Source organism: Schistosoma haematobium, chromosome 1 (genome assembly GCF_000699445.3).
Source record: "Schistosoma haematobium chromosome 1, whole genome shotgun sequence".
In the NCBI taxonomy this organism is placed as follows: Eukaryota; Metazoa; Platyhelminthes; class Trematoda; order Strigeidida; family Schistosomatidae; genus Schistosoma; species Schistosoma haematobium.
In genome coordinates this window covers 69,092,848-69,104,997 of record NC_067196.1, presented here as the reverse complement: position 1 = coordinate 69,104,997, position 12,150 = coordinate 69,092,848, and the positions used below count along the sequence as shown (strand labels likewise).

Genomic DNA, 12,150 nt, shown 5'->3' with positions numbered 1-12,150 from the left:
CATTTTTGTATTAATCCGAATTCAGAGAATCCAGAGTTCAGTGTTCCAACTGTCTTGTCTTCTTTCACTTGCGCGCTTGCCAACCAATCAGGATTTAGAATAGTTCTCTCTACCCCATCTCGAACTCACGCGTATTAGACTCAAGGTTAAGCCATTCAGCCTAACGCGTCAAGGTCATAATTTAGACTAGACAGATCAAGGTGAAGTCATAACAAGTATCACGGGGTAAAAGCGATTCAAGGTCATAACAATTACATTGTAGATACATTTTATGAAGCTCTGATGATTTTCCATGAAATATGTTCCAGATTGTTTAGCATTTCTGCTTTCTTTAGATGGAGTTCTGCATGTAGAATAAAATTATTTTTATTGAAAAACGTCCAAATTTCTAAGAGATTCATAACAATTATTCTCTGCTAACGGAGGTATACGATTGTATAGCTTGATAATGAATATATTCAAAAGACTAAACTTCTCTCAATTTCGAATTTAATAGAATGCGAATAAGTCTGTTGAAAATGTTTCCATTAGTTCAATTCAAACTTTCGGTATTCAGACATTTTGTATCAACCGTGACAGTTTTATCATTAAAACGTTTTTAAATTTCAAACAATTTTCTACCTTCATGAATTTAAAGTTTCAGAAATAATAAATATGGCAAAATGTTATGAATTCATTTCATTTCGTGATTTCGCCTCAGTTGCTAACAATCACATTTGTATTAAAATATAACATAATGTTGAATAGTAGAGATCAGTAACTGAGAAAATTGGAATAATAACGATTATCGATATTATTACCAATATTATATATACTAACCAGTACATTCATCTATGATTTTCCATCATCCAATATATATAGTATACAAGAATGTAGGAATGTGTAAGTTAATTTGAAAATAGATATCGAAGGCATACAATGGATGAGATAGGAATTGTCTGGTATTCAAAAATTGGTAAGACTGCATAATGTTTGTAAAAGTTTTGGAGAGTTCACAGGAATTTAATAACTAGGTGATTAGAAATCATAAATGAATGTACTGGTTAGTATATATAATATTGGTAATAATATCGGTAATTGTTGTCAGTCCAATTTCCTCAGTTACTGATCTCTGTTATTCAACGTTATATTATATTTTAATACAAATGTGGGTGTTAGCAACTAAGGAGGAATTAAGAAATAAAATGAATTCATATTAGTTTACCGTATTTATAGTTCTGGCCTTGTTTTAACAAACTGTTCATTCCTAATTGTGGCATTTTTGAAATGTAATCTTTTGTTGAATTTGGACTTATCAAATATATTCTCAAGAAAAAACTTGGTTTTACTTAGTTAATAGAATATTTTACTAGAATCACTGAGTCTCAATCCATCGAACCTGTTTCCGACATCGAAATTGTCGGAAAAAGTGAGTTATGCTAAAGATATGAATGTCTTTACGTGTTATTTTGTACGACTGAATTTTCTGGAGATTTATATTGAAGTAAACATATAATAAGAATGAATTGTTATTCTTTTCATTAGCGTTTGAAAGTTGACCTAACTCTAACTCGTTAATCATATTTATAATGCCGTGTTGACCATATATCTCAAATTCATTCGCTTATATGATATTTTCATAGTTGAGAATTTTGTGCAGATTCCTTTTTATTGATTCTTAACAGTTTGATTTTCGTTAAAACCCTTGAAAAGTGTCTAGATAAAATTTTCTTTTCCTGAAATGGATACTCAAACAATTTGGATGTAGTTCTGTTCTCTGAGCTAGATGATTTGGTCGTGGAGCTTTCATCGTTCTTCTGAACGACATCATCAGCACAAACTTCAGATAGAAGTGAAGTGTTCGACTTTCTCCATATGCGTTTCGCAGCTTGTTCTGTACACCTCGAGGTGTACAGAGATAGGAACTGAATAAACATGACATTGGTTACAACTCAGTGACTAGTCTTCTCCTCTTCAGCTTTAACTTCCCTTCATCGCCGTTTTTGTCTGACTCCCAGATTGTTAAGATTTTCCCTTCGTTATATTGACATAAGCTATGAAGTAACTTGGATTAAAACACAAGTTTATACTACGTTATCTATTGCCCAACATGGTCATTGAAAGGTGACTATATATCAATCGACAACTCTAATGGTAAACTTTTGGTCGTCTGGTCACCTATCGTTACCAGAACTTTCGTTTAAAATTATTGACTACATAAGACGAACTTGCCTACAGGTAGATGTTTGCATAGTGGAGGGTCTGTTAATTAACCATTTCAAGCCTGGAATTAATGTTCATTAAAAGTATAATCAATCCTTTAATTTACTATGGTCTTAACACCCTATTTTGTGAGTTGTTTTGGATACATGTTCATCTCATGTTTATAGTTGTTAAGTAGTCACAATTGATTGATCAGTGGGTGGCGATCAATGTCATGCGTGTCTAGTCCTTATTGGTGCAGATCGAATGCTATCGACCATGTTGCGATGTGACCACCAGTCTAGGTGACTCGACATTGTGGGCACTATATACTGAGATTAGGTGGTGGTTGGAGGTAGTCGACAGGAAACCCTGGACCCGGGTTTCGTGCTACTTGGAACTCGTCAGCAAGGTGTACCTGTAATCTTGAGGGAACTGGTGTTCCCTGGCGGATTCGATCTCGTGTCACGCAGCCCCACAGTCAGAGACGTTACCACTGAGCTATCTGAGCCACAACTGACCTCCTGTAGGACTGAGATGTAATCACAATTAATTGATTACTGGGTGGCGATCAATGTCATCCTTGTCTAGTCCTTATTAGTGCAGATCGAATGCTATCGACTACCTTCAACCATCATCTAATCTCAACGGTTGTTATGTGGATAATTATCTTTCATATATCTCTTTCAGGTATTGTTTTCACTTTTCTTACCTTTCGAATATAAATTAACTTTATTTATTAACTGAAAACGTTATTGAACATTTGAAGTCATTATTAATAATGTAGTAATTTCTATCTTACTATAAACCACTAATATTTAAACTAATTATAAATTCAATTGTAAAACCTTAATAAATGACATGATTAAAGTGAAAATTTCCTTCATTAAATTGATTTTATTCCTTTTTTTAATAATAATAATTACATATTTTTTTAATCAATAGTTTGAAGAATTTCCCCACTTTTAATCGTTCAATAAATCTACTTTTAAGAGAAAATTATTATTACAATTAAGTGTCATTGATTAATTTAATTGGTCTATTCATTTTGTAATTTGTTTATGAACATTTTATTAAATTGTGTAATCATACATTTAATTGTTTTTTTCACTAAAATATATCGATTTATGCCAATTTATTTATTATTATCAGGAGAGGTTTTGTGGAGAGTTTAGAAATTTCAGTAGTTGAAATTATGAGTCAATTGAAACTAGACCATCATGGAAAACCTGGAAGCATTAGAAGACCGTTTCGTCCTAGTATGGGACTCCTTAGCAATGCGCATCCACGATCCCGCACCCCACGAGATTCGAACATAGGACTTATCAGTATCGCACCAGGCGCTTAACCAACTAGACCACTGAGCTGGCCGGCATCCAACGGTGTTAGTGTCTAACTTCAACCAATCCATGAAATCGCTCCACCGTACACCATTGTCTTCAGTGAGTTGCCATCTCACAACAGACCTGGTTGACCTCCACTGGTAACGCTTTCTCACTAGAACTCCAGGAAATGCGTCTTGAAGTTAGTCACTATTGAGCAGATGGTTATTGTCACAAGGGGTTTTGCGGAGATTTCAGTCCAGTGCTTCCGGGTTTTCCATGGTGGTCTAGCTTCAATTGACTCATGATTTCAACTATTGAAATTATTTATTATTTTTAATTGTTAATAGAATTATTGATCATACTTAATGTAGATAGTCATTTTCATTTGAACTGCAAATTACGTTATTGTATAAAAAAGAATAAACTAAAAAAAGTAATCTTAGTAACTGTAATTTAAGTAGTTTCAATGTTTCTTTACCCTCCCCCATTAGGGTTGAATAATGAAGCTTAATTTAAGTACAGCGCTTTTCTACAGCAAATGATAATCATGTGAAATGAATGAATTGGAGTTGTTATCATAAACTAAGCTTCTGTAAAATATTCTCTGAATACTTTTAAGTTAGATTTTCTTGCTACTGTTATTTTTCTAAATCTCAAAGGTTGGTACTTGGTTTAATAACACATTCTCACAGAATCGAATCATAGATAATTTGAAAACAGTTAATAATACTATGAGTATAAGTACTGGGTTCGAACTGCTGACCTGGTAGTTGGAATTCAGACTTCTTGACCCTAGACACTTAAATCCATTACGAAACATCACCTTCTTAAGGTTTACCATTGATATTTCTGACGTTCAGTATAAGAGTAATGGAAATTGTTGAATATTATAGTAATGACTTTGATCATGAAATAAAACTTAATATTATTGGTGTTTCTTTGTTTTTATTTTTAAAATAATTAATAATTTCTATCATAAAAGTGCTCTTCAAAAGCATCTAATATTTGATTATAGATCATTAACATTTATTAAAAAAATTACTCTTCTGATTTCTCAACTGTCAGCTTGTGTTCCACTATTAATTGTTAAAACGTAAAATTTGCCTAAAGACAACTTATGTTTATACATAAAGAAGGTTGCTAAGCAATAATATTTTTCTACAATATATATTATCTTGAGTTAATGTCCTTAATATTGTTTAAAACTGTCTCTTGTTTAAGTTTCTTCATACTATCTGTATGTCTTACATCTAAAATTTGTTTTTAGTAAACCGATTATAATAACTAACCAATCAAATCAAGATGTGGTAGCATTACATTGACCAATCAAATGACAGAAACAGAATGATTTAAATTTCTGCGAAATACGATGAATATATAACAAGTGAATTAACATTTAATATACTTTGCATTATTCAGGAATAATTTAACTTCTTTTGAGTTCATATTATTCTTATAACTAATGTTATGAACTCTGAATTTATTAACAAATGGATATGTAACAACTTCAGATTACCTATTTTGAGTATATTTAAAATAAGCAAATGAGAAAAGCTCGTTTTTACTTTTATTTCATATATGATGGCTGGTTCACGTAGAGGATTAGTAGCTCCACAAAATATATTTCTTGAAACAGTCTTAAGACGATTTAGTACACCACGTAAGTTTTAGAATTTTACTTAACATAAACTAATATTAAACTAGGCTTAATATTTTATATGTAATATAACTCTTGTATGGCTAAGTTTATATAGAAGTACTTTTGTCTAGTCAAATCAGGCTAAGTAAAGAAAGGAGATAATTTAAAGAAGGAATACAATTTAAAACTTTTATGAACAGTTAAGTAAAATTTATTCAGATACTTCGCACTATTAAGTAGAGATATTCTCAATATTTCAGTAGTTTGAGATTATTTACCATTACATCATATGCATGATAATTTACCTATAAAGTACTGTCTTGACGATAACTTATATCGTCGTTTGAGCACAGCTCAGAAATTATTGAAAATCAGTGTGTTCTTTGTGGCTTTATATTTTATATTATGAATCAGTATTGTTGTACATTAACACTACGTTTAAAACTTTCATTTCCCATGTAAATATCTCCAAAAATACCTAATTACACCATACATTTAACGTATTGCTTCGAAAAACTGCCGTGAATGTACGTTTATGTTTTTAACAAAAGAGTAGGAAGGAACTAGATCAAATTATACATAGTTTAACATATATAGGAATCCATAAGTATTATTTTCAAATCATTAACGAAAATACAAACCTCCTTTGTGTATTCAAAAATGGTTTGTTCACACCTCAAACCTACCGTGGTAATATTATCTTATTATCCAGAGTGATGAGATTCCAAATTATTTTCACAATATTTTCTTTATTATCCTTGTCTCCTCTTACCCCCAATTTTCAGTCCAGCTGACCTTTTATTTTTATATACAAATGTTCTTAAGTATATGTGTAATCAGACTGTTCGAAATGCATTGAGCTAATATATCACATAGTTCTGATAATATTCGTCTTTTTATTACACTATCGAAATTTATCAAAGGGACTAATTGCTTCAAAATAAAATTGATTTTACATCACATTTTGTTTTCCGCTCTAAATGGTCAGGCTTCATCAGGTGCTTTTATGTTTATATATCTCATTATCTCTAATGATTGTAATTAGCAATGTTACCTCGTAGAATTAAATAGTTGAAATTTTACCAATTTTTCCATGGTTTATCAATCAACTTTAAAATAAAAACATTTTGAAAGTTACTATTTTGATCAATAAAATTGGTGTTTTTAAAATATAGACACATTTATTTCTGGATTTGAGGCCTTGACAAATCCTTCTATTACTTTATTTATAAACAAGTTTACTCTCTTTTATGTGACAAACACACAACCCAATTTATGTGACCTTAAAACGTGTAATAACATATCGTAAATGCCTAGTATAAATAATACATTTAAGATATTTCGGATATTGCTTTGGTTTTGAATATAATATGAGTTTCGTTAGATCCATCTTATAAACTCACTGGAAATAAGATAATGAACTTAATTTATATGCAAAGTAGAGCGACATGTTTAAGTGAACAGTATTGTTTCAAATTAGACCTTTTGGGTTCTCTCCAATATACAGTAATATTTGCATGTATATTAGGACATATCACGACAATCACGTCAATTTGTGAGTTAATGATTATTACGGAGTAAATAATGCTAGTAGTGATAATCAATAAGCACAAATTGATAGACGAAAAATGTAATTGTAATAATAATAATAACAATAAACAATATGATAAAATGAACATATATTTCAACATACGATTAACTATTTGTCGATTGATGCCCAGCTAAATACTGTTAGTTTATTATTATTCAAGAAACGTTTTCTAAAAACATGTCAAATGTTAATTTCCGTTAGAAAAATGCAACACTTTTAATGAACTCATTACAATTTTGGGGATTTGCGGAGACTGTAGTATTTCCAAATTTGAATTCATGAGTCAATCGAACCTAGGCTACCACTGAAAACCTGGAAACATTGGACGGCAGTTTTATCCTTGTATAGAACTCAGCAGTGCACATCCGTGATTCCGACACTAAAGGTCTTAAGTTCGAGTCCTACTTAAAGGATCGTGGGTACATATTTCCGAGGAGTCCCACACTAGGACAAAAAGGACATCCAGTGAGTTCAGACTTTCGAAGGTAGTCTACCTTAGATTAACTTGTTAATTCATTACAACAAAAAGTTGATATATTTTTACATTTTGAGATTATGAATGATACAATACAGTTAACATTATACAAAAGTTGACCTTATATTAAAAAAGAGACAAACATTGTGTAGACTTCCCCAGTAATCGAAAAAAAAAGTATTTATATAGTATAGGACCATCAGAATACATTCAACTGAATATCATAATCTTTCTATAATGATCCTTTTTGTTTTAAAAGAATAGTTATTTTTTGTAATTAATAATCTACTTAAGATTTTAGGGAAGCTGTAAACGTATATAATAAAGAAGTTTGATTTATTATAAACATTATGATTTAATTTTTTCTTTATCTAGGTGAAAAAAAACATAGGAAAGTAGGGCGTTTCACTCTTAGACGATGAAATTGATTTGTTATTTTTCTTATTATCTAAATCGTCTGTAGAACTGAATGTAATCTGTATGTATGTATAGTAACTTAATAATAATACTAACACTAGTTTCGCAGATAAATCTATTTCTAATTAGATAATATCACTTCTTTTCTTGCTTATTAAAACACTGTGTATTTAAATATGCTTTAATATACTTTTTTTTAAAAAGAGATCTCTTTGGATTCTACGGTTACAAATTTAAACTGACAATTCATTTTTAATTGAAGAAAAGAAAAATAATTAAGTGAAGAAAACCTTCTTCTTAACAATATCATTTACTTATATTAATTATCATCCAATTATTTATGAACTCATTATAATTAAGATTATTCAGCTTTACTGATTGAAATCATGAGTCAATCGAAGCTAGATCACCATGGCAAACCTGGAAGTATTGGATGACTATTTCGTCCTAGTATGGGACTCCTCAGCAATGCGAATCCACGATCCCGCACCCCACGAGATTCGAACACAGGACCTATCAGTCTCGCGCTAGGCGCTTAACCATCTACTCACTAGTGACTGACTTCAAGAGATACTCCTGGAGTTCTAGTGAGAAGCCGTCACCAGTGGAGTTCAACCAGGTCTGTTGTGAGATGGTAACTCACTGAAGACAATGGTGTACGGTGGCGCAATTTCGTAGATTGGTTGAAGTTAGACATTAATACCGTTGGATGCCGGCCAGTTCAGTGGTCTAATGGTTAAGCGCTCGCGCATGATACTGATAGGTCCTGTGTTGGAATCTCTTGGGTTGCGGGATCGTGGATGCGCACTGCTGAGGAGTCTCATGCTAGGAAGAAAGTCATCCAATGGTTCCAGATTTTCCATGATGGTCTAGCTTCAAGTGACTCATTATTTCAATCAGTAAAGCTGAATAATCTCAACCAGTGAAATTTCTAAAATCTCCACAAAACGCCTTCTGATAATATTCAGCTTTAGTTAATGATTTCATCACAAAGGAGACTTTCTGTACATAATTTTGAATGATTAAATTGAATGTAAAACTAGAAAACCTGAAGTGAATTTATTGAGAAGGATATCCCTCATGCTTAGTACTACTAAAATATTTAAGCATCGTAAATGTTTTCAGGTTCCTTTGTTTGTATTAAATAAAAAAAGAATCTAAAACATTTATTTTATGCTTATGTCATAAGCGTCTGTTGACTGAAATGAATCCCATCTGTTAGTATAGTAGTGAACGAGAATACGGGTTGGAACAACCGAATGTATTTCAATACAAAATTACAGAATCTCTAAGTAAAATCTGAGAAACATAGAGTAAATACTTCATTTGCAATAAGTTAATCAATCGCTTCAGACTTCATTGTTCTTTCGTTTCTACACCAATCATTTTGTGTTCTCGTTTTCTTTTCTTTGATCTTCTGACGCCAGATCTTTCATTTTTGATTGATTATACACACTACTTATGTCTGTCGACATCAGTAGCACATACCACAGTATTATTAAGAACGCCCACAAATATCACACTTAAAATTATTTGATTAAATTATTCTTTTTCCAACAACCATTTGATGCATGATGCCTTAAACTTATGTGTTTCATGAAGTATCTACAATTCAGTTATGATATATTTTGATTATAAAACTATTTGGTTTCAATCTGTTTAATGGGATAATTTTTTAAAAACTTGTTTATATCTACGTGGGGGTGATTTAAAAGAAGATACATCATTGATATTCATGTAGACAGCAATAATCAATATTAACTGAACTAATAAAATATCGTAATCTTGATCTATCGAAATATAGAGAAGTCTAAAGGATTTTAAATAGCTTACCTTTTAGTTCTCTTAGTAATAAATAGACATATTGAAACAAATTCAATTTCTCGATCATTTAAATAGATCATAAATGACAATAATATCTAATATCTAATTAAGGGTGATGACGATCAATCCATGAAATCGGGAGTTAGGTGAATTTTAAAAATAAGAGAATTAATAATTTTTTTAGAGAAAAAGGGAAGAGAATTATGTAAACATAAAACCGTGTCCGAGTTAAGGTTCGAAATATATATATAACGTAAGTGACTGAAAGCGAAATAGAACTATCCTCATCATGGGAAAAAATAAGCTATATATGTCTGTTTTTTACACATAAATAACTCACTCTTGTCTATACGGACGACTTGTAATATATATTCGCTTAATTCACTTGGTATTGCTTGCTTGTATCTTCCAATTGTTATTTAGGACTGCGATTGATCAGTCTCATTTTGCCATATGTGTATTCTCTGTGGACTGCCTCGATATTGCCTTAAGTCGCGAGTATTATAAGTAAAAATGCATGGGGACTAGCAGTGGAATCCAGGACGCGCAGTTGGTCTTATATGAACATCAACTCTGGGATGCAGGCACATCCGGCTGACAAGTCCTAAATAGGAGGAAACGTGCGTCCTGGACTTCACTGCTAGCCGCTACTCGTCTTTGCCTATAATGCTCGCTACTTAAAGCAATATCAAGGCAATCCGCATAGGATGCAATATTCCAACAAGAGACTGATCACTCGCAGTCCTAAACATCAATGGGAAGATTCAAATAAACATTATCAAATGAATTTAACTAAGCATGATGTTACATTTACAAATAACAGAAAAACCGAATAAGAAAACAGCGAACTTTTTCCTAAAATACCACAGTACCGCAAACAAAATTTATTTATTTGGTTCATCGTAAACTAAGAGTTATTGAAACATTGTTTGGAAATATTTCTTCAATACAAATCTTGAGTGCACAAAAGATATATGAATTATATTTCTAAGTCAGGATTAAGTTCAGTCGCAAATTCTGTTTTACAATACGAGTAAATCGAATTAAACCAAAACATGTTCTGAATGTGTTATTTTGTCAATATTACTTCATTCACTACAAATACTGACCGAGTTTGGTCAAAGTCATTTGAACAGAGTGCATTTCTGGCTTAACTATACTTAATTGAAGGTTAATTCAAATAACGTCTCACAGGGACTCTTTAATGTTTTCTGACAAGTTAGTCAGCGGGCAGGAGCTCATGATTTTATCTTACAGGGTTTGAATTAGCCCGTTATTTATATGCTTGAATGAGTTTTAATTAATATTAGCATATCTGCATAGTTTTTGGATTGCTTCGATTTATTCCACCTATTATACAAATTCCTACGTTATAGAAAGAGGATTCTTGGTAATTGTTACTAATATCATAGATTATCAGATAAATGATTTAGTAAAGCTGTGTACCGCATAATATTATTTGTTGATTATATGAAAACCCTATCTCTTAGTTATTACAAGGAGAATACTTGGTCTATAATTACATTTTACATAAAGCCAACCAGGTTGATATCCGATGTACAGTGTAACATCGAAGCTAGTTGGGAGTTTGAAATCTTCGTTTTAAACGTATGTTAAAACAGGACCGACTATTTTCCAAAAACCGACCCAAGCTGGGAAACCATCAAAGGAGCAGTGAACAGCCATCTAGTCATAATGAAGTGAACAGAACACCAGTGGGGAAAAACGAATGTATTTGACAGGAAATTACAGAACTTGTTAATAAAGTCTAAAAACCATATAGTGAATGCTCAATTTGCAAAATGACCATCAGTTGTCTCAAATTGACCCAGACTTCATTGTTCTTGCATTTTCATACAAATTGCATTCTGTTCCCATTCTTTATTGTTCGATCCTCTTGTCTCTCTGCTGCTAGACATTCTTTTTCTGACTAACGTCATATACTACTTATGTCGATATAAGTAGCACACACTACAATAGTATAAGACTCGTTAATAGTGCACATCCGTAACTCTGCACATAGGAATCGAATTCAGGACATACAGTCCCATGGACAAACACTTAACCTTTAGACCACTGAGCCGGGATCTATATGTGTACAAGTCTAACTTCAATCAACCCGCTTTATTTCTCGACCATCTATCATTCTCTTCAGTGGGTACCCTCCCCATACCCAACACATTTTAGCTTCACTGTCCACGGCTTCGTACAAGAACTCCTGAAAGTTTCTACAAATATTTGAACTCACACACTGAAATAGAATCCGTGAACGAATGTAATTGGCGACTACTTTAATTTGAAAAGAAATTCTACTTTATTTTTAGTTCAAGTTAAGACCATATAATTAGCTGGCTTATAGATTTCTACAATTTTTATTCACAGTTTATGCTATCAACATGAGACAATATTGATAATGATAATAATACTTAAACAGTAAAGTTATGATCTTTGTTTTTATTACAACGTCTAAGCACAAATTGTATGCTGGTTTGACATACACTTTTACTAATTGCATTTTCAAAATACTTAATAAGTTACAAATTGAGATGGTCGAATTTTTGTCACTTGATACACTAGCAGGAAATAACTTGCGGTCTCAGAGGAAATGATCATAGAAATAAAGCACTAATTCACGTTTTATCAGTTTGTGGAGCTTTAGACTTCTTTCACCATTTTAAAATTTACTATCCTTGCATAA

At 31.8% G+C, this 12,150-nt stretch overlaps 1 protein-coding gene across 1 annotated transcript in view; it reads left to right on the top strand.

Moving 5' to 3' along the window:
• Positions 1 to 4,900: 4,900 nt before the first annotated feature.
• Positions 4,901 to 12,150, top strand: part of MS3_00001972 (uncharacterized protein) — a 56,489-nt gene continuing 49,239 nt past the window's right edge. The window contains exon 1 of the mRNA XM_035733710.2: positions 4,901 to 5,166. Coding sequence (XP_035587832.2) covers positions 5,085 to 5,166 — 82 coding nt within the window. The 5' untranslated portion in view covers positions 4,901 to 5,084. The remainder of the gene's footprint in view (positions 5,167 to 12,150) is intronic.